The sequence below is a fragment of the Spermophilus citellus genome (genome assembly GCF_964194105.1).
Source record: "Spermophilus citellus genome assembly, chromosome: 8".
NCBI classification, from domain to species: domain Eukaryota; kingdom Metazoa; phylum Chordata; class Mammalia; order Rodentia; family Sciuridae; genus Spermophilus; species Spermophilus citellus.
This window is the reverse complement of record NC_138189.1, coordinates 111558384-111584108: the sequence shown is the minus strand read 5'-3', so window position 1 is coordinate 111584108 and position 25725 is coordinate 111558384. Positions and strand designations below refer to the sequence as shown.

At 36.0% G+C, this 25725-nt stretch overlaps 2 protein-coding genes across 7 annotated transcripts in view; one reads left to right on the top strand and one right to left on the bottom strand.

Annotated features, from left to right (window-relative positions):
• Positions 1 to 12312, top strand: part of SMARCAD1 (SNF2 related chromatin remodeling ATPase with DExD box 1) — an 88292-nt gene extending 75980 nt beyond the window's left edge. For all 4 annotated transcript variants that reach the window (XM_081303647.1, XM_081303648.1, XM_081303649.1 and 1 more), the window contains exon 24: positions 9687 to 12312. In XM_081303647.1, coding sequence (XP_081159773.1) covers positions 9687 to 9748 — 62 coding nt within the window. In that variant the 3' untranslated portion in view covers positions 9749 to 12312. The remainder of the gene's footprint in view (positions 1 to 9686) is intronic.
• A 1660-nt stretch (positions 12313 to 13972) lies between these two features.
• Positions 13973 to 25725, bottom strand: part of HPGDS (hematopoietic prostaglandin D synthase) — a 90111-nt gene continuing 78358 nt past the window's right edge. For all 3 annotated transcript variants that reach the window (XM_081303663.1, XM_081303664.1, XM_081303665.1), the window contains 4 exons: positions 25400 to 25492; positions 24247 to 24356; positions 18911 to 19009; positions 13973 to 15334 (listed from right to left, as the gene is read on the bottom strand). In XM_081303663.1, coding sequence (XP_081159789.1) covers positions 15170 to 15334; positions 18911 to 19009; positions 24247 to 24356; positions 25400 to 25492 — 467 coding nt within the window. In that variant the 3' untranslated portion in view covers positions 13973 to 15169. The remainder of the gene's footprint in view (positions 15335 to 18910; positions 19010 to 24246; positions 24357 to 25399; positions 25493 to 25725) is intronic.

Sequence of the window (25725 nt, the reverse complement as noted above, 5' to 3'; positions counted from 1 at the left end):
TCTCTTTATATCAAAGCAGACATTTGGCATTTGTTTTTTAGGGCTTGGCTAGCTTCGCTTAGCATAATCTGCTCTAATGCCATCCATTTCCCTGCAAATTCTATGATTTTGTCATTTCTTAGTGCTGCATAATACTCCATTGTGTATAGATGCCACATTTTTTTAATCCATTCATCTATTGAGGGGCATCTAGGTTGGTTCCACAGTCTAGCTATTGTGAATTGTGCCGCTATAATCATTGATGCAGCCGTATCCCTATAGTACGCTCTTTTAAGGTCCTCAGGGAATAGTCCGAGAAGTGCGATAGCTGGGTCAAATGGTGGATCCATTCCCAGCTTTCCCAGGAATCTCCATACTGCTTTCCAAATTGGCCTCACCATTTTGCAGCCCCACCAGCAGTGTACAAGTGTACCCTTTTCCCCACATCCCCGCCAACACTTATTGTTGTTTGACTTCATAATGGCTGCCAATCTTACTAGAGTGAGATGGTATCTTAGGGTGGTTTTGATTTGCATTTCTCTGATTGCTAGAGATGGTGAGCATTTTTTCATGTACTTGTTGATTGATTGTATGTCCTCCTCTGAGAAGTGTCTGTTCAGATCCTTGGCCCATTTGTTGATTGGGTTATTTGTTATCTTATTGTTTAATTTTTTAAGTTCTTTGTACATTCTGGATATTAGGGCTCTATCTGAGGTGTGGGGGGTAAAAATTTGTTCCCAGGATGTAGGCTCTCTATTTACCTCTTTTATTGTTTCCCTTGCTGATAAAAAACTTTTTAGTTTAAGTAAGTCCCATTTGTTTATTCTTGTTAATTTTTTTTAAATTTTTTTTTTTAATATTTATTTTTTTTAGTTCTCGGCGGACACAACATCTTTGTTGGTATGTGGTGCTGAGGATCGAACCCGGGCCGCACGCTTGCAAGGCGAGCGCGCTACCGCTTGAGCCACATCCCCAGCCCTATTCTTGTTATTAACTCTTGGGCTATGGGTGTCCTATTAAGGAATTTGGAGCCCGACCCCACAATATGTAGATCGGAGCCAACTTTTTCTTCTATCAGACGCAGTGTCTCTGATTTGATATCTAGCTCCCTGATCCATTTTGAGTTAATTTTTGTGGCTGGCGAGAGAAAGGGATTCAATTTCATTTTGTTGCATATGGATTTCCAATTTTCCTAGCACCATTTGTTGAAGATGCTATCCTTCCTCCATTGCATGCTTTTAGCCCCTTTATCAAATATAAGATAGTTGTAGCTTTGTGGATTAGTCTCTGTGTCCTCTATTCTGTACCATTCGTCCACCTGCCTGTTTTGGTACCAGTACCATGCTGTTTTTGTTACTATTGCTTTGTAGTACAGTTTGACCTCTGGTATCACTATACCTCCAGATTCACACTTCCTGATTAGAATTGCTTTTGCTATTCTGGGTCTTTTGTTTTTCCATATGAATTTCATGATTGCTTTGTCTGTTTCTACAAGAAATGCCGTTGGGATTTTGATTGGCATTGCATTAAACCTATAGAGAACTTTTGGTAATATCGCCATTTTGATGATGTTAGTTCTGCCTATCCATGAACAGGGTACATTTTTCCATCTTCTGAGATCTTCTTCTATCTCTCTCTTTAGGGTTCTGTAGTTTTCATTGTATAAATCTTTCACCTCTTTTTTGTTAGGTTGATTCCCAAGTATCTTATTTTCTTTGAGGATATTGTGAATGGAGTGGTTTTCCTTATTTCCATTTCAGAGGTTTTGTTGCTGATATACAGGAATGCCTTTGATTCATGCGTATTGATTTTATAACCTGCCACTTTGCTGAATTCATTTATTAACTCTAGCAGCTTCTTTTTAGACTCTTTTGGGTCTGTTAAGTACATTATCATGTCATCCACAAATAGCGATAATTTAATTTCTTCTTTTCCTATTTTTATGCCTTTAATTTCTTTTGTCTGTCTAATTGCTCTGGTTAGTACTTCGAGAACTAAATTGATTAGAAGTGGTGATAGAGGGCATCCCTGTCTTGTTCCAGATTTTAGAGGAAATGCCTTCAGTTTTTCTCCGTCTAGGATGATGCTGGCCTGAGGTTTAGCATATATAGCTTTTACAATGTTGAGGTAAGTTCCTGTTATCCCTAGTTTTTCTAGTGTTTTGAACATAAAGGGATGCTGTACTTTGTCAAATGCTTTTTCTGCATCCATCGAGATGATCATATGGTTCTTGTCTTTAAGTCTATTGATGTGGTGAATAGCATTTATAGATTTCCGTATATTGAACCAGCCTTGCATCCCAGGAATTAATCCTACTTGATCATGGTGCACAAGTTTTCTGATATGTTTTTGTATTCGATTCGCCAGAATTTTATTGAGGATTTTTGCATCCAAGTTCATTAGAGATATTGGTCTGTAGTTTTCTTTCTTTGAAGTATCTTTGTCTGGTTTTGGGATCAAAGTGATGTTGGCCTCATAGAATGAATTTGGAAGAGCTCCTTCTTTTTCTATTTCTTGAAATAGCTTGAAAAGTATTGGTATTAATTCTTCTTTGAAGCTTTTGTAGAACTCCGCTGTATACCCATCCTGTCCAGGGCTTTTCTTGGTTGGTAGTCTTTTGATGGCTTCTTCTATTTCTTCCTTTGTTATTGGTCTGTTTAAACTGTGTGTCTTCCTGTCTCAATCTGGGCAAATCATATGCCTTAAGAAATTCATCGATATCTTCACTATCTTCTATTTTATTGGAATATAGGGTTTCAAAATACTTTCTAATTATCTTCTGTATTTCTGTAGTGTCTGTTGTGATATTGCCTTTTTCATCCCGTATGTTAGTAATTTGAGTTCTCTCTCTTCTTCTTTTCGTTAGCATGGCTAAGGGCTTGTCTATCTTATTTATTTTTTCAAAGAACCAACTTTTAGTTTTATCAATTTTTTCAATGGTTTCTTTTGTTTCAATTTCGTTGATTTCTGCTCTAATTTTAATTATTTCTTGTCTTCTACTACATTTGCTGTTGTTTTGCTCTTCCTTTTCTAGGTTTTTGAGGTGTTGTGTGAGTTCATTTATTTGTTGGTTTTTTCTTTTTTTGAGGTAAGAACTCCAAGAAATGAATTTCCCTCTTAAAACTGCTTTCATTGTGTCCCATAGATTCCGGCATGTTGTGTCTGTATTATCATTTGACTCTAAGAATTTTTTCATCTCCTCCTTTATGTCTTCTATAACCCATTGATCATTCAATAACAGATTGTTCATTTTCCATGTGATGTAGGATTTTTCCTTCCTTCTTTTATCATTGATTTCCAATTTCATTCCATTATGATCAGATATGGTGCATGGTATTATCTCCACGCCTTTATATTTACTAAGAGTTGCCTTATGGCATAATATATGGTCTTTCTTTGAGTAGGATCCATGTGCTGCTGAGAAGAACGTGTATCCACTTGATGATGGTTGATATATTCTATATATGTCAGTTAAGTCTAGGTTATTGATTGTGCTGTTGAGTTCTATAGTTTCTTTATTCAGTTTTTGTCTAGAGGATCTGTCTAATGGCGAGAGCGGTGTGTTGAAGTCACCCATAATTATTGTGTTGTGGTCTATTTGACTCTTGAACTTGAGGAGAGTTTGTTTTATGAACGTTGCAGCTCCATTGTTTGGTGCATACAAATTGATGATTGTTATGTCTTGTTGGTGGATGGTTCCTTTTAACAGTATATAGTGTCCTTCTTTATCCTTCTTGATTAACTTAGGTTTGAAGTTGATTTTATTTGATATGAGTATGGCCACTCCTGCTTGCTTCGGAGGGCCATGTGAGTGGTATGATTTTTCCCAACCTTTTACCTTCAGCCTGTGTATGTCTTTTCCTATCATATGAGTCTCCTGAACCAGCATATTGTTAGATTTGTTTTTTTTGATCCAGGTTACTAGCCTATGTCTCTTGATTGGTGAGTTTAGGCCATTAACATTTAAGGTTACAATTGAGATATGATTTGTACTTCCAGTCATGCTTCTTTCTTTATTTATTTTAGTTTGGCTAGTTTTACTTTTTGGTTACTTTCCTCCCCCTTTACTGAGATACCTCCTGCTGTTTTGGGCACTATTTTTCAATTCCTCTTCTTGTAGTGTTTTGCTCAAAATGCTTTGCAGAGCTGGTTTTCTTGCTGCGAATTCTTTTAGCTTTTGTTTATCGTGAAAGATTTTAATTTCATTGTCAAATTTGAAGCTCAATTTTGCTGGATACAGTATTCTTGGTTGGAATCCATTATTTTTCAGCGTTTGAAATACATTGTTCCAGGATCTTCTCGCTTTCAAAGTCTGAGATGAGAAATCCGTCGTTAACCTAATTGGTTTGCCCCTGAATGTAATCTGCCTCTTTTCTCTCGTAGCTTTTAATATTCTCTCCTTGTTCTGTATGTTGGCTATCTTCATAATTATATGTCTTGGAGTTGGTCTGTTATGGTTTTGAATGTTTGGGGTCCTGTAGGCTTCCAGGATTTGGCAATCCATTTCATCTTTCATCTCTGGGAAGTTTTCTAGAATTATTTCATTTAATATGCTGTCCATTCCTTTGGTTTGAATCTCTGTGCCTTCTTCTATCCCTATGACTCTCAAATTTGTTTTTTTTATGACATCCCGTATCTCTTGAATAGATTGCTCGTGGGATTTAAGCATCTCTTCTGTGTTGACTATATTCTTTTCAAGTTGATAAACCTTGTCTTCATTATCTGATGTTCTGACTTCTACTTGATCAAGTCTATTTGTAATATTCTCGTTTGAGTTTTTCATTTGGTTTATAGTTTCCTGCAATTCTGGGATGATTATTTGATTTTTTTTTAAGATCTCTATCTCCTGGTAGAGCTCGTTCTTTGCCATTTGAATTTGTTTGTTTAATTCATTTTTCAAAATATACTTTTATTTCTTTGACTTGCTGTCTCATGTCTTCTCCAATATTCCTTTCCATTCGAGTTAGGTATGCCTTGAGTTCTTTCCCTATCCCTGTTTCTGATGTTTCTATGTCCTCCTGTAGAACTGAGTTGTCTTGCATTGTTTGTAATCCTTTTTTCCCTTGTTTTCTCATGTTGTCCATGTTACTTTCCAGCTCTATTTGATTGTCGTGTTTCTGTTCTCTTCTATAGATTTGTTTTGTTTCTGTATTACTCTGATGTCTCTCCTTTGTGTTGTTAAACTATGCCTGCTAACGTGGATTCCGCTGGGAAGGAATTCCGATGTCCGAGCTCCAGTGATGACACTACTCTGCTATTACGGGCCCCCGTCTCCTTGCCGGGGTGTCCTAATGGGGGGGGTGTGACTGGACTGTCTCTGTTTGGTTTCAGCTCCCAGTCGCGGCAGGCGGGCCGTCTCCAGCCGCCCAGTATCACAGGCCACGGGCAGGTGATCAGTCGCCAGCGGGCGGGCGTTCTCCTACCGCCCAGTTACGCGGGCAGTGGGTGAACTGTCGCCGGCGGGCCTGCAGTTTACAGCCGCCCAGTCGAAAGGGCCTTGCCTCTAGTCCCCTGGTTTCTCCTGCTTGTCTTGGTTTCTCCTGCTAGACCAGATTTCCCCTGAGTGATGGTTCTCGGCAGTTCAAACTGTACTCTGGGCCTGCCGTTTGTTGGGTGTGGAGGGTGGCTATTGGGAACCCCGGCACTCTATTGTTTTGTTTCCCTTGTGGGGGATGGGACTGTACCGCTTCCTTCCCCGTCTGAAATCCCGAACTCAGCCCAGGGGTCAGTGCGGGCTTGGCTGGCGGGATTCCACCGTGTTGTCGCAGCCACTTATCTCCCTGCTTACTAGTTAGTCCCTTCTCTGCGGCGCCACGCCTTCTGTAGCCGCGGGGCAGGCCGCGGGAATCAGACAGCCTGGATCTCCGGGGTCACACAGTTGGCTTTTGGGATCCCCGGCACTCTATGGTTTTGATTTTTTCTGCTTGCCCCTCCCCCAGCGCTGGCTAGACAGGTTTTGTTTTGGCTGCTGATGGGAGGGGGGGTTGAAGGTCAGGTGCCTCTATTTTCCCCTTAGTCTTTATGCAGGCTCACTGTGATACTCCCTCCCCCGGAAAGGATAGGAGAGATTTTATGCGAAATCCCCCTATGTATGGGGGCTGAGCTGAGAGAGACAGACCTGTTTTGTTGTTGCAATCTGTCGGAGAGTGGCGGTGGATACTTCAGCTCTCCAAGATGGTGGCCGCTGATTGCCTTAGTGGAGTGTCCCTTGTGGGGGATGGGACTGTACTGCTTCCTTCCCCCTCTGAAATCCCGAACTCAGCCCGCCCCCCCCCCCCGCTTTTTTGAGTATGTTACAAGCTATTTGATGAATATAGAAATAAAAACGTATACCTAGGCCTGCACTAATGAATATGATTGCTGTTCATTAATTAAAATTTTAAAAATAAAAAAGTATATTCTTTTTGCATAAGTTGGCATGTACTTTTCTGTACCTTGCTTTTCTAAATGTTAAATATAATTGGAAATAAGCAGTTTTTCATTATTATAATAAGACATTCCAAATACTGATAATGGTTCATGCCAGTTCAGCAAACTTCAATTGAATATTTGTTATAACCCAGTAGTGTGTTAGTTTCTATTTACTATGTAGAGATTAGTGCATTTTAATCTTTTTTCAGAGAAATGGAATTTTGTATGATCAAATTAATACTTGTCCTACTTGCATATTATTTATTTTAGGTTGCTCTGGGAGCTTGGGGATGAGGCCTTAGAAAACATTTGAGAAAAGGAACTACTGAATTATACCTTTAAGAGTGAGGATAATGAGTATGATTATAACTTGAACTATTATCATCATTACTATGATTTGGATGTAGCAACTTGCTGATTTTAGGTTATCCGACAAATAACAATAGCATTGACACATAAGGTAGATTCCATTAGTTCAATGTTTTTCCCTAATTATTTTTGTTAGGGCAGCTTTTTATATTTAGTACAACAGTTAAATTCTCTCTCAGTAGTATAGCAAATACCCAGATATGTGGATTTAATCCTAGCAATAAGTTTTGAAATAGAACCATACTAAGTAATTATTTAGGGATTTAACTATCTTTGACTATAGGTCTTTACTCGTGGGCTAGTTCATTTCACCAGAGGGCTATTCTCCAATCTCTTAGGAAGTGACAATGGTGGGGAAAGGTAGAATGAGCCAACTTAATGCATTCTCAGAGCTGAGAGGAAGGGAGAAGGGAGGGTTGTCTTCTTATTTAAACAGTTAATTTTACTGTTGCAGTGCAGCTTCACTTATCTCTGTTGTCCCAAGTCCAGAGTTCCTCAGATTCAAATTCTTCTAAGAACAAACCTTCCATTTCGTACCTCATGGGTAAATGGCTGGATCTGTTGGGCAAGCTTTGGATGTCTTACCCCCTTACCCTGTTTTTAGCTTCATCTGGTTTCCCATCACCCCCATTTCATGAGTTTTGAGGGTGGAGATTTTGGGTTAGAAGAAGCTTTGCATTTCCTCCCTGCAAACCCTTCAACTTTTGCTTTGTGTAATTTGCTAAAAGAAAGTTTCTATTCTTCCCATCTGCTTTTCGTTTCCAAAATTTGTTGACAGCACTCCTTCTGTTTTCTTTTTTGTTTCATTCCACCTATCACACACTTTTTTCCCCATGGTATTTAGGTGATATTTCAGGTGAGAGCAGAGGGAATGTTTATTTAATCACTTCCAGTTACTTGCTTTTATTATAAATTTGATGAGTCGAAAATCTGGCCCGTTTTTCTCTTCAGATGTCTGTTAGAATAGCAAATTATTTCAGCTATTTCAGGCCATTGACTTTATAAGGTTTAGGTGTGAAGAAACCAACCACCCTGCACCCTTAACACTCTTTCCTTCTATAGGAGGTTTTCACCTTTTGTCTTGTTAAAGCTAGTGTTTGTGTTTTTCCTAACTCATAGACTAAAGATAGAATTTCTTTCATTTACTTTATTAATTCTAATAATTTTTGCTTCATCTGTGTATCTGGTTTCATTTTAAATTATTTTGACCCTGAATTGATGAAAGTGCATATATACCCTTCCTTTCATCTCTTAACAGTGAGGTCCCTTTTCTCTGTAAACAAAAAGGTACATTTGTAATTGTATGTGTAATCTGTATACCCTTGTGTGAAGTTGTGAAAGGTCAGATAATGACCCTGATTTCTTTCAAATATGCTTATTAGATTTTGTTTCTAGAGCTTGCCTTAGTAGTTCCCAAAGTGCATTCTTTGGATCAGCAGCGGAAGGAGCATCACTTGGGTTTTTTATTTTTTTGTTTTTTTATTTGAGTGGAGGTGTTCTAGGATTGAACTCAGGGCCTTGTGCATGCTAGGCAAACAACAAACAGAGCTGTATCCCCAGCATCACCTGGGATATTGCCAATTCATATGCATATTCCCAAGTCCCATCCTATACTTAGAAACTCTGGAAATGAAGCCCAATAGTCAATAGTGTAGGGCTGGGGTTGTGGCTCAGTGGTAGAGCACCTGCCTAGCACATGGCAGGCACTGAATTCAATCCTCAGCATCACATAAAAATAAATAAAGTAAAATAGAATAAAAGTATTGTGTCCATTTACAATTAAGAATTTTTTAAAATAGTCAATGGTATATCAAGCCTTTCAGGTAATTCTGCTGTATGCTAATTGGAATACCACTAATTTAAAAGATATTTTTTCTTTTAAGAAAGTGTTTAATTATATTCAAAAATTTTCAACCTTTTTAAATTTTTTATTATAGAAAATTTTATAAAACAATATTGAAAGCATACATGAAGGTATAGTTACTTAACAGTTTTGATATTTGTAGTTTGCTTCATCTACCTTTTCTACCTTCTGAACCATTATAAAATCAGTTGTAAACATAGCAGTTTAATCTCAGGATTTCTGCAAATTCCTCTTAAGTTGTCACAATACCATTTTTCTGTGAAATACTAGTCAACAGTGATTTCCAGATTCTATCATATATTATCCACATCTGATTTTCTCCTAGTAACTTTTTTTTAAAAAAGAAACCAGAATCCAAAGTTCACACTTTGTATTTTGTTATACATGTACTTAGTATCTTTAAATTTTTAGAAGAGTCTCCTTTCTTTCTCTTCGTGGATTTCTGCTAGGATTCTATCAATTAATTTCAGATAAATATCATTTTGTTTTCATGGGCGATTTTCAAGTCTCTGGATGAACTTGAAAGAAAGGAAGCAGGAATATGGGTGAATTCTGAGTTTATATGTGAGAAGTACCATGTGCTATATAAATTAGACATGACACAGACTGTTTTTATATTTATATATCTTTATGTATCTATATATCAAAACAGAAACATAACCTTAGGTTATTATGTTGGTAATATATAGAGAGGAGCTAGCCCATATGTATGTATTGGTTAGCTAAGGTTTTTAATGGAATGGCACTGAAGCAAACTGAGCATTGAAAGATGAATAGCAGTTTACCAAAGGAAAAAAATGATGTAAACCCTTCTACAGAGGAGGCTGAGGCAGGAGGATTGCAAGTTGGAGGCCATTGTGAGTAAATTAGCAATACCCTGTGTCAAAATTAAAAATAAAAAGAACTGGGGATGTAGCTCAATGGTAGAAAGCCTCTGGGTTCAATCCACAGTTCCACAAAATAATAATAATAATAATAACAACAACAAATGAATGAAAGAAAAATAGAATGTATGTTATAAGATGTTTTTATAAAGCTTTCAATGCCACTTTCTGACCTGCAGGTGATGAAGGGAGCATGCCAGCAGATATAGCCACATTATTAAAAACGTCCATGGGCCTGTGAAGTAAGAATTTTGAATTCCTAATTGATGAGGAAATATCAACTTGGTGCACTCAAGGACATTTACATTATGATGACCATGGGGTTTATGAACATTTGTAACTTTTTATAATTTCCATATTGCATTTCTCATAGGTATGGACAACTTTTTTGCCACTAACTGAATTCTCCAGATACTCACCTGAATTTTCATAAAAAGCCACAAAATGTAGTCCTGAAAATATTGAATCATCATTTTACAAAGCAGTTTTCTGAATGGGGATTAGTTGGTGATTGTTTGTAACAAATATGCTAATGCTTTAGAAATGTCAGTATTTTTGTAATTATTTCTACCTCCAAATATATATATATTGTCTTTCACTGGATAATGTGTGTAGATTTTTACATGTGCCTTATTTGACAATGTTTATGTCTAGTTTTTGCCTGTCTCATTTGAAGTTCTTTTTTATTATGTTAGTTTAAAGAATACAGCTGTATAGGTTATATAGCTTTCATTTTATTGCTATTTGAAGCAGATGTTCACCAATGTCAACAAGAACTCAACCTGAATTTAAAGGTGGCATTCCATATACTAATATCCCCCAGGTCCTCTCAGTACTTCTGTTAAAACAAATTTGTTTGGCTAGGCACTAAGTTGTTTTCCAGTGAATAGTAACTAAAGAAGCCCTAATCTTGCTCCATGGATTAATTCCTTCTGTTCATCTCCCAACTGCACTAATCGTGCTTATTAACTCCGCTTATTCTTGTGCATGTTTTCATTGATTTCCCTTCCTGGCTTTTGCTTCTCTTGAAACTGTTGCCCAGTCACTTCTGCTCCAGTTCTCTTCCTCTTTAAATAGTTTCTTCCTGCCATATCTCCACATATCAGCAAAATGTTGGTGACATTTTTCTTGCCTGTCAGAACAGATTAACCTTAAAGCTATTTTACTTTAAAGAAGACTGGATGTGACTTTATTTAAGGCAGCATTAGGTACTGCATGGAAATAGGTTATTAACTTTAAACTCTTATCAAAATATAATTTATCAGTTTCCAGAATTTCCAGCACAGGACCGTCTGAAGAGAGCCATTGTTCAATTCCAATTCAGTGTGGGTGACAAAGTGAAATTTAGAAGAAGTTGTCTATTTGATATTTAACTCTTTATTAAATCTTTCTTTAAATTTTTGCCTGTCAGTCTATATTGCTGTTTTTATTATACATCAGTTTCTTTGTATAACTTGTGAGTTTCATGTGTTTTGTTTTTATTATGTAAATATCATTATAAATAAACTTATTTATAAATCAAATATTTGTTAATTATTGGAGATCATACTTTTCAATATATCCTAACTTGCTAAAATGCTAGATAAACCCTTTGGATTCAGTTGAATAAAACTCTTATAGTCATTCTTTAGATATCACGGACTCTGAAAACTTGTGATTTAGTAGACTTACTCAGTCTTGAAGGTGTATTGAATATACTGAATATATTTTAGCATTATAGGGCTAAAAGGAATCTACAAATGTTAATACTACCTCCTCCTGCATCACAGTACCCAAATCACTTAGTCCAGTTGTTGAGAATATTACATTTTAAAGTCTTATAATGCATTTCTCATAATTTTTCTGTATTAATGTGTCTTCAGCAATTGACTGTTTTATTGTAGTAGTAGTGGTAGTAGTTGTTGTTATTGTTGTTATATCCATATTTTTATCCCTAATGAAATGTAGTTGGGTTCTCCCTGTAATGTTTTATTATGTTTTGGGCTTAATAAAAATATTTGTGATCCTAATTTGTATTTTCACACCCTTTTTCATAGTTTCTAACCCTTTCACTTTACCTTTAAAAATATATATAATATTGAGCACAAATGAAATCATCTTATGTTCTTAATATTATCTCGTCTGCCAATAAACTGAGATTTATTACTTAGGATGTATTCTCAATTGTCCCTTTATTGGGGTCGCATCAGTTAACATCATAATGCATCATCTGAGCAAATGATATCAGAGTAGTATCTTTTTTTTGGTACAGGAGATTGAACCCAGGGGCACTCGACCACTGAGCTACATCCCTATTTTGCATTTTATTTAGAGACAGGTTCTCACTGAGTTGCTTAGTGCCTCGCCATTGCTGAGGCTGGCTTTGAACTCGAGATCCTCCTGTCTCAGCCTCCCCAGCCACTGGTATTATAGGCGTGCATCATCATCCCCGGTCAGAGAAGTATCTTGACCATTTTTTAAATACAACTCACACAAAATGCCTCAAGTGTTTTCATGATTATTTGGGCCCCCATAGACTTACAAGTTGATGGCAATAGATGCATATATTGTTATATTACTGTTTCTACTAGTTAGTATTATTTAACAGTGAAGAGGGATATCAGATTTGGTTTTCATGTGGGCAACCCCTAAGTAGCCCATAAATAATGGAATTGATTTTTTTAACTTTTTATTCTTTTTAATTATACATGATAGTAGAATGTGTTTTGGCATATCATACATACAGAGTATAATTTCTCATTTTTGTCGTTGTATATGATGTGGAGTTATGTCTTGCGTTCATATATGGACAAAGGAAAGTTATTCCAGTTCATTCTACTGTCTTTCCCATTCCCATCTCCTCTCCCTACCCATAAACAGCCCCCCCCCCCGACCCCATCCAATCTGGTGAACCTTCATTCCCCCTACCCATCTATTGTGAGTCAGCATCCACGTATCAGAGAGAACATTCAATCTTTGGCTTTGGGGGATTGGCTTATTTCACTTAGTAGGAGAGTCTCCAGTTCCATTCATTTACTGCCTAATGCCATAATTTCATTCTTTATGGCTGAGTAATATTCCATTGTATATATGTACCACATTTTCTTTATCCATTCATCTGTTGAAGGACACCTGGGTTGGTTCCATAGCTTAGCTATTGTGAATTGAGCTGCTATGAACATTGATGTGGCTGCGTTACTATATTATACTGATTATACTCCTTTGGGTATATGCCAAGGAGGGGGATAACTGGGTCTAATGGTGGATTCATGAAATTGATTTATTTTAACACTTCCCCAAGTGTATGAGTGGTTTTTTTTTCTGATATAATAAGCAATTCAACTTTTGCTCTGATTCACACCCACATCCTCCATCTTTCTCTGTAAAAAATACTTGAGTGCGGGATGGCATAATGGACTATTATGACTTTCAGTGCAGAAAGATGATTTAAAGCTATGGTTGCATTTTTTTAAATTTACTTTTAAAGTTGTAAATGGACCCAATATCTTTATTTATTTATTTTTGTATGTGGTACTGAGGATCAAACCTAGTGCCTTACGCATATGAGGTCAGCACTCAACCACTGAGCTACAACCCCAGCCCTGTGATTGCATTTTTTACTTTGTGAATCACTTAAACACATAAGACCATTTTGAGTTTTCGTAATTTTGCATGAGCATTGTATTTGTCACTTTTACTAAGTTCTATTTCCACTAAAGCTAGTGAAAATATAATAATGTGGAGGAAAGTGGTGGCACATAAGAAGAAAGTTACTTTATCCAAAATTTTTGTTGTTATTAAAAGTATTTTTCCTTTAGACTGCTTAAAGGGATATTTTATACAATATCAGACTTTGAAATGATATTCTTTTGTGTCTTTATTTACCTGTTGTCAGTCACTAATGAAAAAATTGGATCCCAAGGTATTTGCCAAATACTCTTCATTTTTGTGTGCAATACTTAATGTTTTCAAATTTCATAATACATTTTTTTGTAGGAAAGAAGCTCCTTAAATAACATCATTCCTAGCTGAGCTCTTCTATCTTCTGTACACCTTCCTCATTTTCTTGTCTATTTCTTTTTCATCTGCACTTAAAAAGTATTAGGGCATCAATATCATTAGTCTATTTGTAATGTGAGATACTAAACAAACAACCTAAAATTTGTAATATTAACATGAATTAAAGTTTAAGGTTGGAACAGTATAATTGAAAATGAATTCCTAGGAGATAATCTAAAGGTATTCTTATTTGAAACATCCTATTTAAATAACTTGTTTATATAGGCAGTTCTTGCATTCCATGGTAGAGTAGAATTTTAAAAGTGACTACAAGTAGAAATAGTACAAAACAACCCTAATAATGATTTGGAAAAATTATAATTATCCATGACCTTTAAAATTTTTTGTCATATTAAAAACATTCTTATAATGGTAATGAGTGTCTAAGTAAGTGAAAAAATAAAATCAATATTTAATATATGACATTAGAGACATTGAGAATTAAGAGTTTTATTTAAAAATTACTGAATAGGTTGAACAGTACCATCTCTTTGTGTAATTTACAGCAAGAATTTTTTATGTTTTAGCAAATTGTCATACTCCTAAGTTATCAGCCTCAAGCATTTTATTGTTCTTTCTAGGTAAATTACTGTTCTGTATTGTTCTTTGTTTTTACAGACTACTATAGTTTGGATCTGGAATCTCCATCAAAAGCTCATATGTTGGAGGCTTGGTTGCCAGCCTGTGGCACTCTTGGGAGTGGTGCATAGTTAGGAAGTTAGGTCCTTGGGTCATGCACTTGATAGGGTTTTTAGGACCACTCCTCTCCCTCCCTATAACCCCTACTTCCTGGCTGCTATGAGGTAAGCCAACTTTGCTCTATCACATGCCCCCCCTACCATAATATTTTGCAGGCTAAAAAAATAGGGTTTTATCCCATTCATGGAATAAAACCATTGAAAATGTGAACCAAAATAAATCTTTTTTCACAGTGACAGAAAGCTGGCTAACAGACTTTGTTTTTAAAGCAGTTTTAGGTTCACAGAAAAATTGAGCAGAAAGAATTTCCATACATTCCCCGTTCCTATACATGCACAACCTCCTCCCCTACATTTTTTATACATTGACACACCATTGCCCAAAGTCCATAGTTTGTGTTGGTGGGTTCCCTTTTGATTATCCATTTTTGTAAGATGTCAAATGGATTTATCACTGAGAAACAAGCATGCAATACAACTATACTATGCCTTGCTGTCTGTGTGTGAATAACAGATGTACAGTAGCCAGTCATTTAAATGATTGATTGATTATTATGTGCACCCATCATTAATGCAGTGATTTGTGGACTGAAGAGCTAGCTACAAAGTTTTTATATCATGCAACTACTCAGTATATTATGCTAACTGAAATCCAGACTATTATTTGAGCAACTGATATTCTTTGACTGAAGCATTCATGTATGTTGGAACCAGTGCTAAGCAAAGTCTACATGTATTGTGAAAGACTTTCTCAATTAAAAATTGTATTAAGTTTTCTAAAAAAAAAAAAGATGCTAATTCTTTTTCAAGAATATGACCTGAAAGATGAAAGTCATGGCAGAGGTGGGGGGGAGTTTGTGAATTATCTGTCTTATCTCATGGAAAGATGGCAGTGAACATGAAAACCTCAGGATGGCACATATCAGCTAGAGTTTAGTTTGGGGCCTCCTTTGGATCCAGTCTGCAATGGCAGGAATGGCTTGGACTTTCTTCTGCAATGCCAATAGCCTGGGATGGGCGTCCAACAAGTCAGGTTTGAGGACCAAAAGTGTAGTACTGCAAATGTCCCAGTAGAAATCTGCCCAAGTTACCTAGTTAAAGGAAACAAAACTATTTTCTTTTGAACATAAAGGCACAACTTTATCAGCATTCCAAAATTAATTTCTTAACCTAAAATTTCTTTTTAATCCAAAACAACTTGTTTGTTATTATGAAAGATGAATGTAGAAACTTGAAAAATGACATAACACCGTATTCCTAACACTCAGGGGCCACTACTGTTAATACCTTAATGTGTAAGATATTTTTCCATACAGATAAATAAATTTTACTAAAGTGATCCTGCAATACATGCTATTTTATACCCTGGTCCTATTTCTACCTTTCTAACAATACATCCTCATCTGCTACCTAATTCATATTTTTTCATCTGTTCCAAAAATGTCCTTTACAGGACAAAGCAGGATCCCTTCCAGAATATATACATTTCATCTGGTTATGACCTTTAACTCTCCTAATTCAGAACAATACCCCTTATTTCATGGCATCAAATTATTGAAGATTCTACACTCACCCTGCAGATGTTCTACCTTCAGGATTGGTCTGACTATCTCATTTATCTTGTTCCTTTATATTTTAAGGCATAAAGGAACAGGGTGGAAGTTATTCCTAGAGAGTCTTTAATTTCAAGGGAAATGTGTATATATATATATATATATATATATATATATATATATATATATATTGCTAAAATGCATTACATTTTATCACTTCAGTAGAAATATAGGTAGGTATCTATTAATGGAGTGCTAAGATTAAACACTGGAATGGGTTGATAAATATCCTAGTCCTACTCAAGTGCAGCTTGGTGGTTTTTTCCTTTGTGAGTAGAGATTAATCTACATGTTACTTTGGTTCTGTATGAAAATTAAAGTTTAAATGCAGATTATTGTGTGTGTGTATATGTGATTTCTGATGTTTCATGAATTTATTTAATAAACAGCTGTCAACCAAGAGACACTATTGGCTAAAGCATTCCAAGCTCAGCCAAGAAATATTTACTGAGCATCTACTGCCCAGGTCTACTAGGTACTAGGGATTAATTAGAGAGCAAAATGTGACGCAAGCCCTTCTCTAATGCAGCTTTTGTTTTAGAAAACAAGTATGCACATTGGTACAGGTGATAAAGTGAAGGGATTCTTGCTGGGTGTGGTGGCACACGCCTGTAATTCCAGCAACTCAGGAGGCTGAGGCAGGAGGATTGCAGGTTTGAAGCCAACCTCAGTAACTTATCAAGGCTGTAAGCAGCCTAAAAGTCCTGGGGATGTGGCTCAGTGGTTGAGAGCCCTTGGGTCTAATCCCTGGTAAAGTGACTTTTGGGTATCAGAGAAGTTCTTTAGAGATCATTCAAACTAAGGCTTGAATGGTAAAAATGGATCCAAATCAACCAAGCGTTCTAAGCAGAGGGAATGGGGAATGTAAAAGCTCTCAGGGGGGAATATAACTTGTGTCTGTAGAACAGACACAAATGTGTTTGGAGCCCTGTAAAGAAGGAAGAGAGTGCTCAGAGAAGGGGTCAGTAGACTGTTTACAAAGGAATTTCAATAGAAAATAAATGTTAAATCTTTAGAAATATTCAATGAATACAATAGGGAGAGGACCATTTTAGGAAAGGTTATAAGGGGAGTCAATGGGAAGAGCTATGTGACACAGCCGAAAGCTGAGAATAAAGATGTAGCAAGATTACTTACAATTCACCCCAAAAGGTGGAACAGGGCAGACACCAATCAGTGTCACCAGTACCACTAGTGCCGCAAGAAAGCGATCTGTCTTGTCTCCTAGAATGCTATCTTATTGAAAGCAGGGACATCTGCCTACCACAGCATCTGCCCCAAAGTTTAATGTTTGGGTAAGACTGCTTCTAGGGCTGGGGATGTGGCTCAAGTGGTAGCACGCTCGCCTGGCATGCGTGCGGCCCGGGTTCGATCCTCAGCACCACATACCAACAAAGATGTTGTGTCTGCCGAGAACTAAGAAAAAATAAATAAATATTAAAAAAATTCTCTCTCTCTCTCTCTCTCTCTGTCCCCCTCTCTCTCACTCTCTCTAAAAAAAAAAAAAAAAAAAGACTGCTTGTAAGTGGTGGTGTGTTCCGCTATTGGTAGGCTGAGTGTCGACTGTCACCTTTTTGTGAAATCAGCATTTATTAATGGTCATTACTGAGGCCCATTAGTTCTTCAAGGGTTAGTCAGTAGTAATAATTTATTTCAATCTTTTCTTTTTATTAATTGGAATATTATAGGGAAGAGAAACTTTGCCCAAATGATTTTTGTTACCTTGAGATACAATTTGCTAGGATGGGGGGAATAACTGCTATGTTTCAAACTCCCACACTTTTTTGTTTGTTCTAACAGTTTCAGAAAAATAGTGTGGCTTCATGTCATTTTCTAAAAGTAAGCAATGAAGCTTTGTTTTATGTTTTTTGGCTGTTGTTTGGTGTGTGTGTGTCCATTGTTAATATTCTTATTGAAGCTTAAATTTTCCACTTTTGGTTAGTAGGAAGTCTTCAAGTTGAATCCTGGGTCTTTTCAATGCAACTCCAATTATCTTTTGTTATTTTATTTGCTTCTAGCACAACAAGGTATACCCAGCTCAGTTTTTATGTTTCTTGTCCAAACTTGAGAACAAGACATTTCTCCAAGAAGCCCTGGTTCCGTTTGGTATTTAATAAACCAGAATCTGGATATGAGGATGCTCAAGACTACTGGGTTTATCATGGTTGAAAAAAATGCTTTTTCTTTATCCTAAGATAACATCATGAGTTTATACTGTTATCTCTAGTTCAAATTCAGCAACAGAATATTTACTTAAACTCCCTGATTTTACATCCCACATTGAAGATCCTGGTTCTCAGTAACATCAACATAACTTTTTATTTCTGTACCCAAAATATAGACATCATAATATCAGAAAAACAATATCAACATGCCTAGTACCACCAAAAGTTTACTGAAAATGGTGTGTGATTTTTATTTTTTGTTCTGAGAGAATGTGTCTTAATGTATAAACAAATTACTGTGTTTTACAAATGAAGGCATATCTTCACTAATAGACTACAATATATATTCTCTGTGTACTCTGTGCCTCTATTTGATACAAGTAGGTTCATTTGTTCACTTGGGTTTTAACTTTTAAGATCGCTTTCTAAAATTATTGTTATATAAGTATATAAAATATTTCATAATTCCAAAGTCAAATATATTATGAAAAGGTTAATTTTTTTTTTCCTTGCAGTACTAGGGATCAAACCCAGGCCTTTGTACTTTCTAGGCAAGTGCTCTACCACTAGCCAGATGGCTAGCATTTGTCTCTGTTGTATAACCTATTTCTTCCCTTTTGGTGGGGAGGGATACTAGGAATTGGATCAAGGGGTACTTAACCACTAAGCCACATTCCCAGTCCTTTTTATTTTGTAATTTGAGACAGGGTCTTGCTAAGTTGCATAGGGATTCACTAAATTTCTGAGGCTGGCTTTGAATTTACAATCCTTCGTCAGCCTCCAAAGCCACTGGAATTAAAGGTATGTGCCCTTCCTTCAATAAGGTTTTGGGTTTTCCTGTTATTTAAATATATTTGCTTATATTGTTAAAGATGTAAAACATACTTACATAGTTACCAATAAGCCACTCTTTGTCCCCTAAATATTTGTCCAAATCTTGCAAAAAATGAGGTGCATCATACGTGAGAATCTTATTAAACATCTGATCCTACAAGAGGGAAAAAATAAATTCATAAATTCATTATATAAATAATAGGAAAAATAAATAATATGACTTAAAAAGGAGATAGTTTTTTCTCATCTTTTTCTCCCACATGAATTCAGAAGGGAATAGAAGTAACCATGTGTTTTATTTTGTTCGTTCACATTTATGATATCATAGTGATTCAGATCTGCCTCTATATAATTTATCAATATTCATAAGCAATGTACAGTTGCCAGACTGATGATTTACAAACTGAAGATTGGAAAGCTTGTTATTTTTTACCTATATTTTTATTGATGTATTATAATAGTGAAATTATTATATAATCATACATGCACAGAATATAATATAATATAATTTGGTCCATATCTTTCCCTAATATTGTTCAGAGTTTAACAAAACAAAACAAAAACAAACAAACAAAAAAAAAAAACAAGAGATAGTCCTTCTGTTTCCTGAACAGAATCTGTGAGGTGAGAGACAATAGGCCCCAAACCATGTGGCACTTCCCACAGCTCAGCTCAGCTCAGCATCTGTGGGAAAGGTAATGGCCAACTTGGCTCTTCTAGAATGAAACAGGATGTAGCTGATGGACAGCTTTCCAAAAACTGCTCAGTGCACACCTGGGAAATTCTGTTCTAAAGTTCATTGCCACAGTTTCAGGTACACCAATGCTGCATATATGCAGAGCCAAATAAAAATGTCATAGTATCTGTGTTAGTGACTTCCTTTAGCCTAAGTTCTCTTTACAAGTTTGATGAATTATCTCAGTCTCAAAAATGTAAATTAGTAAACAGTACAATCATTATTTTTTAAGATTTGTTTTTAAGGGACAGTAATCAAAATATATAAAGAAGATAAAGTATGATTATATGTCATTTTTCCCAGATGTAAACTTTTTAAAAATGTTTCCTGATAAATCCTAATTGGCCACTCTTTTTTTTTTAATTTTTAGTCGTAGTTGGACACAATACCCTTATTTTATTTAATATTTTTATGTGGTGCTGAGGATTGAATCCACTGCCTTCAATGTGCTAGGAGAGCACTCTACCATTGAACTACAACTCCAGCCCTACAGCCACCTTACACACTTGTAGACTCAGAAATTTTCTGCCTCCTCTTCTAGAAAGTTGTGAAGTGGGAGGTTTCTGCAAAGTTATTGTTAGGAATTCTAACAAATGGCTTTTAGAGATATTGGAAAGCTTTGTATGTTTCTCCAAAGCATTGTTTTTAAACCCACATTATCAAAATCATTTAGTGTTGGAAGTGGACCATCAGAATTCTCTCAGTCCTGCTCATATTCATCCACACCCTGCCCTTCAGATGAGGAAACTCAAATATAGGCACGCTGAATAATCAAAGTAATACAATAAATTCGAGGATTGTCATCATGATCAGTGTTCAGAGACACATTTTGCCTTCAAAGTTTTAAAATTGGAAATGTAATTTTTACAAATACTGAAACATTTGTGATTATTGTATAGTTAGTGGATTTTTTAAAAGTACATATGGTAACAAGAATATTTTCACTGTCCATCTTAACAGCATCAATATTATTTTTGAAATTTTTACCTGAACAGCAGGTGGCAGCAATTGAACCCACTATAGAGAGAGGAGGAGGAAGTACAGAACTGCACTTTTCAATGTGTGTGTCAGGTCCAGTTTGTTAACTGGATAGCCTGTGGCTACTGGCAATGGTTCTGCGTCATGCTCTCCCTTCATAGAATTTACTCATGGATTTAGATTCCTGATAGACTGCCCATCAGTGGGATCTTTGGCACATGGAAACAAAAACTTTAGACATTTTCCTAAATTGACAAGTATTTATCTCTTTGTCTCTGCATTTATAAAGCTATGTAAAATATAGATTCCAGGTCTGACAAATATAAGGAAATACCCTGTTAATTATAATAGCTGATATTTATTGAATACTTTCTATCTGGCCATACATACATATGCTACCATTTAATATATTACCAATATACTTAAAGAGAGAATCTATTATATCCCCCCTTTACAGATAAAAGTTTGATCTGTTAATAGGAAGTTAAGTGTCAGCTTATAAGAAGAAAATTAGGATTCAAGTCTGGCAGTCTGACTCCAGAGCACAAATGTATCTGTCTAAAAGTCCAAAGAGGCTTTATGTTTCTCTCATCAAAGCCAAGTTTTTATTCAAGACTTTGTTATGGGTATGTGGGGGTGTGTGTATGTGTGTCCCCTATAAGCCTCATGTTTATATCAAGGAGTCAGTAACTGTGAATACTTTGATGTCCAAATATCTCTATTGAAATCAGAAAGTCCCATTTCAATAAATGGTATTTAGAATAACTGTGCTTAAGTAAACTAATAAGGCTGTCATTTGTGGTTCTGGGCTGTGGCTTTTGGAGGTAGACCTTAGCTTTGGCAAGTGTCTGATAAGTGTAGTGCTCTGATGGCTCCTCAAAGAGGGTTTAATGCCTACGATATTATATATAAGGCACTGCGATGTGGTGGGCAGGGTGTATCACCTGAGCAAGACAGACATGACTCCAGCCATCCTGACACCTACTGGAGGTGACAAACAAGTAAATACATTTTAAAATAGATATTCTGATGAACATCCTAAAGGAAACTATGAAAGGGCTGTCAATAAAGGATAATGAAACTCCAAAGATGATGGATTCGATATAAATATTCAATATATATGATTTTGTTTTCATCCCCAATACACAGTGAGGTATAGTTTTTAAAAGATGGAAGCTACATGGAGGTGAAAAAAGAGAACACAAGAGTAAATAAAATGGGAATTGTAAAGATGAATAAATGTCATCTGCAGAGGGAAAGCAGAGAACCAACCTACACACCATACACAGCCCTCAGGTGGCTCAGGAATGGGTAGATGTGTCTAGAGTTGGGGTTAAGGAGGTTGGGGAGGAGAGATGAAGCCTGGTGGAAAACTGTCAAAGAAATTTTAGCATGAGATTGGGCCATCATTTCATGCTGCTAGACAAGGGCCCATTTCCGTCCTGTGCAGAAGACTGGAGGTGGTAAAATAAATGGTTTCTGGGACCAAGGATTTCACACATATCAAAAAGATAGGATTTAATGAATGTATGCACACTGAATGATAAACTGCTGATGCTTCCAGCCCTCTCTTACTACTTGTCTCTGGTACAGGGCACTAGACCTTCATCTTTGGGCAGAAGACTAAAATTTTCTTGGCTCTGTGATACTCAAAATCAACAAACCCCATCCACATGCTTAGAGCTTTGAGTAAACTGTTAAAACTCCCTACTCTTTATCATGGATTATAGAAGATGGTCTGACTAAAACAGAGTGGGATAAAAAGCAACTTTGCACAAACATCCAATGGGGAGGGAGATAACGTTATGGCCATTAAATAGATTTTTTTCAAAGAAAAAAAACTATAATGAAAGATATTATCAAATTTAAAAATACAATGTCAGAAATTTAGAACCCAAGAGAAGATTGATGGATAAAGTTGAAGAATTCTTCAAAAGTAAGGCAAAAAAGCAAAAGATGGGAGATAGAGAAAAGATCCACCTTCTGAATAACAGGAATTCTAGATAATGGGACATAATAAATGAAGGGGGAGGAAACCATCAATGAAAGAATTAAAGGAAATTTCCAGGGCATAAGTCCTAGATTAAACTGGCCCAACGAGGAAACAGCATAATGTATTAAAAACAGTATGATGCCAAAGACTCATCATTGTGTAATTTTAGGAATCTAAGGGTAAGTGTTCTACAATCTTTTAGAGTGGTGAAAAAAAAAAACAGGTCACATAAAAAAGGTCAGTAACTACATTAGATTCAGACTTCATAACAGTTAAAAGTCCATAGATAATGTTTTCCAAATACTAGTGAAAAAATTAATTTCAACATAGAATTCCATATCCAACTAAACAATGCAACACATATAAGGATTAAATTAAGACACTTGCAGACAAAGAAGGTCCCAATTTTTATTTCCTATGATCAGTAAGCTGTTGGATGATTGTTTCACAAAAAGGAGGCCAGAAAGCAAGAGAAAAGGAGGATGAACTCAGAAAAGAACATTCAGGATGATATTTAAGATCAGGACACAACCCTGCCCAAGTGTCTAGGCAACCAAACTCTATTGATGCAGTGTGACTCACAAGACAGACATGTCCACACCTCCTGTCATCAAACCCCAATTTAGCTTTTGGAATACTAGAGGATGTGCCCCAAATAAACAATGAAGTACACAAAGAAAGAGGGCAACATTCAGCAGACAGGACTCAAACTTCAGTGAATGGTATCAGTGGAATGCTGGAAGGGAAGCCCAGCATGACAGTTGTGCAGATAACCTAGAGAGGTCCACAAAGGAGAGAGCAGGTCTTCAGATCAGATAGTTCCAAGAACATGTTAGAAATAGCAGGATATCTGATATCATTGACTTTGTGGAAAATCCAGTTAAAAGACTGTGGATAATGAGGGAAGATTCGGAAATGACAATAAAAATAAGAAGAATTAAGCAAAACACAAAAGGCAAATATTAACTTTGAAGAGGAAAAGTGAGAAATGAAATATTATTAAAGTACACTACAATGCACAGTTCTGGGTATTATTTGCATAAGCATACTAATGTAATTGTGAAACATTAATTTAAGCAAAATTTTATGTCACGCTATTGGGAGCTCAGAGAAAGGGAAACAGGATGACTATGTTAAATAAATTCTAACTACTATCAGAAGAAGTCCATAGAAATTATCTAAAATTGGTAAGTCAGCATCATATTTATATATTCTATAGAAATATGGAAATGTGAAATCCTAAAGAAAAAGCTAAAAAGATTAAAAAGAGGGTAGAATATGGACAGGGGTTGATGTAAAAGGTAAGACAGAGAATTGCTATACTCTGCTTTAAAACTTTTAATATAATTTCATGTTTTAAAACTAGACCTACATATGACTTAGATTAATCCCAGCAGCTTGGGAGGCAGGAGGATTGAGAGGTCAAAGCCAACCTTAGCAAGGCCCTAAGCAACTCAATGAGACCTTGTATCTGGATTATACACACACACACACACACACACACACACACACACACACACACACACACCCCAAGAGCTGGGGATGTGGCTCAGTGGTTAATCACTGCTGGGTTCCATCCCTGGTACCAAAAAAAGGAATAAAAAAAAAAAAAACTTTAAAGCACCTAAGAAAATTTCTAGAAAGTGGTACATGATTACTAGTAATAGTGAACTGATCACATTACTTTTACATCTTGGTTTTTCTCTGCCCAAGGAAAAGTTGCCATGAAATCATCCAATGTATCTGCAATAGCATCGACTTGACATTGTTCCATCTCTGTTTTTCCAGCCAAATCTATGGAATAGAGAAAGATCATGTTATACCTGAGAATATGTTCAATTTAACTTACTATATTAAATAGGCAATACACTCATGTGGTTGAAAATTCAAAGCAATATAAATAGTATCCAGTGAAGGCCAGCTTCCATTTGCTCATTTTGCTCCTTCACCTACTTTACTTATTGGTAACCACTTGTAATCGTTTCTTATTATTCTTCTGTTGTATTTTTTTTGGTGAGGTACTGGGGATTGAACCCAGGGGTGCTTTACCACTGAGCCACATTCCCAGCCCTTTTTATTTTTTATTTTGAGACAGGGTCTTGTTAAGTTGATCAGAGGGAGAGGGTTGGGGGTGGAAAGTGGTGATTCTACAGATTGATTAGAAAGAAAGGATCTTTAAAAGAATCCAAAATTAGATTTTTTTTTAACTCAAAAAGTATAAGAGTCGGAGAGGAGGGGGAAAAGAAAATGGAACATAGGATAGAAAGGGGAGATCAAACAAAAACAAGAAGTAAACATTTCTATTGTTTATCATCCATGCCACAGGTATAGGCACCAACAAAACAATTCAGAAGTCACTTTCCCACTTAAAGCCACCTCAGATAACCCTCGGTGTAGGCAAGAAGACTTCCTTTCTATTTTTTTAAAGCACTATTAGAATGAAGGACATCATGAGTACATGATTTTAATAGTCCAAGAAATTTTAACCTTCATGTGCCATATGTATTTTAATTTGATTTTAATTTCTTTGGTAATTTACAAATACTTAATGCTAGCAAAAGTTCGGGTTAAAATATACCTGTTCAAATTTTCAGCTAAATTCAAAAAAGGACTTGGTCACAGAGCAAGGTGTTAAGGGGTGGGGGCAATATAAAATTGTCTAGTTGTCTCGGAACTCATGGAAAGTTAAACTAATATAGATGATACATTGATACTGCTCTAGCTTTTAATCCCATTCTATTTATATTATAGTGTTAAAAATAATTATTTAATGGATATAGAATGAATATCATGTTTTTTTCAGTTAGCAAAAGTCTTGAATACAATAAACATGTTACCTGTTTTTCTGGCAAAGTATCTTGCTATTGCCAGGCTCTGGTGAAGGGTAAGACCATCCACTTCCAAAACAGGGATTTTACCAAATGGAAGAGCTAAAAACAAAATAAGCAAATAATTGACTTTATAATAGAAGCAAGAGTTATGATAGAATTATGATACTTCTGTTTTGTTGATAACTGTGGGAACAAACTGTGATTTTTAAAGTCATAGACTTCTTAAATCTGTATTCTTAAAAGGAACATTTGACATCTAATGGAATCTCTACATTTTGTAAGTTTGAAAAAAGCAGTTAGAAAACTGATTGTAAAGTTCATTACAAAACTGG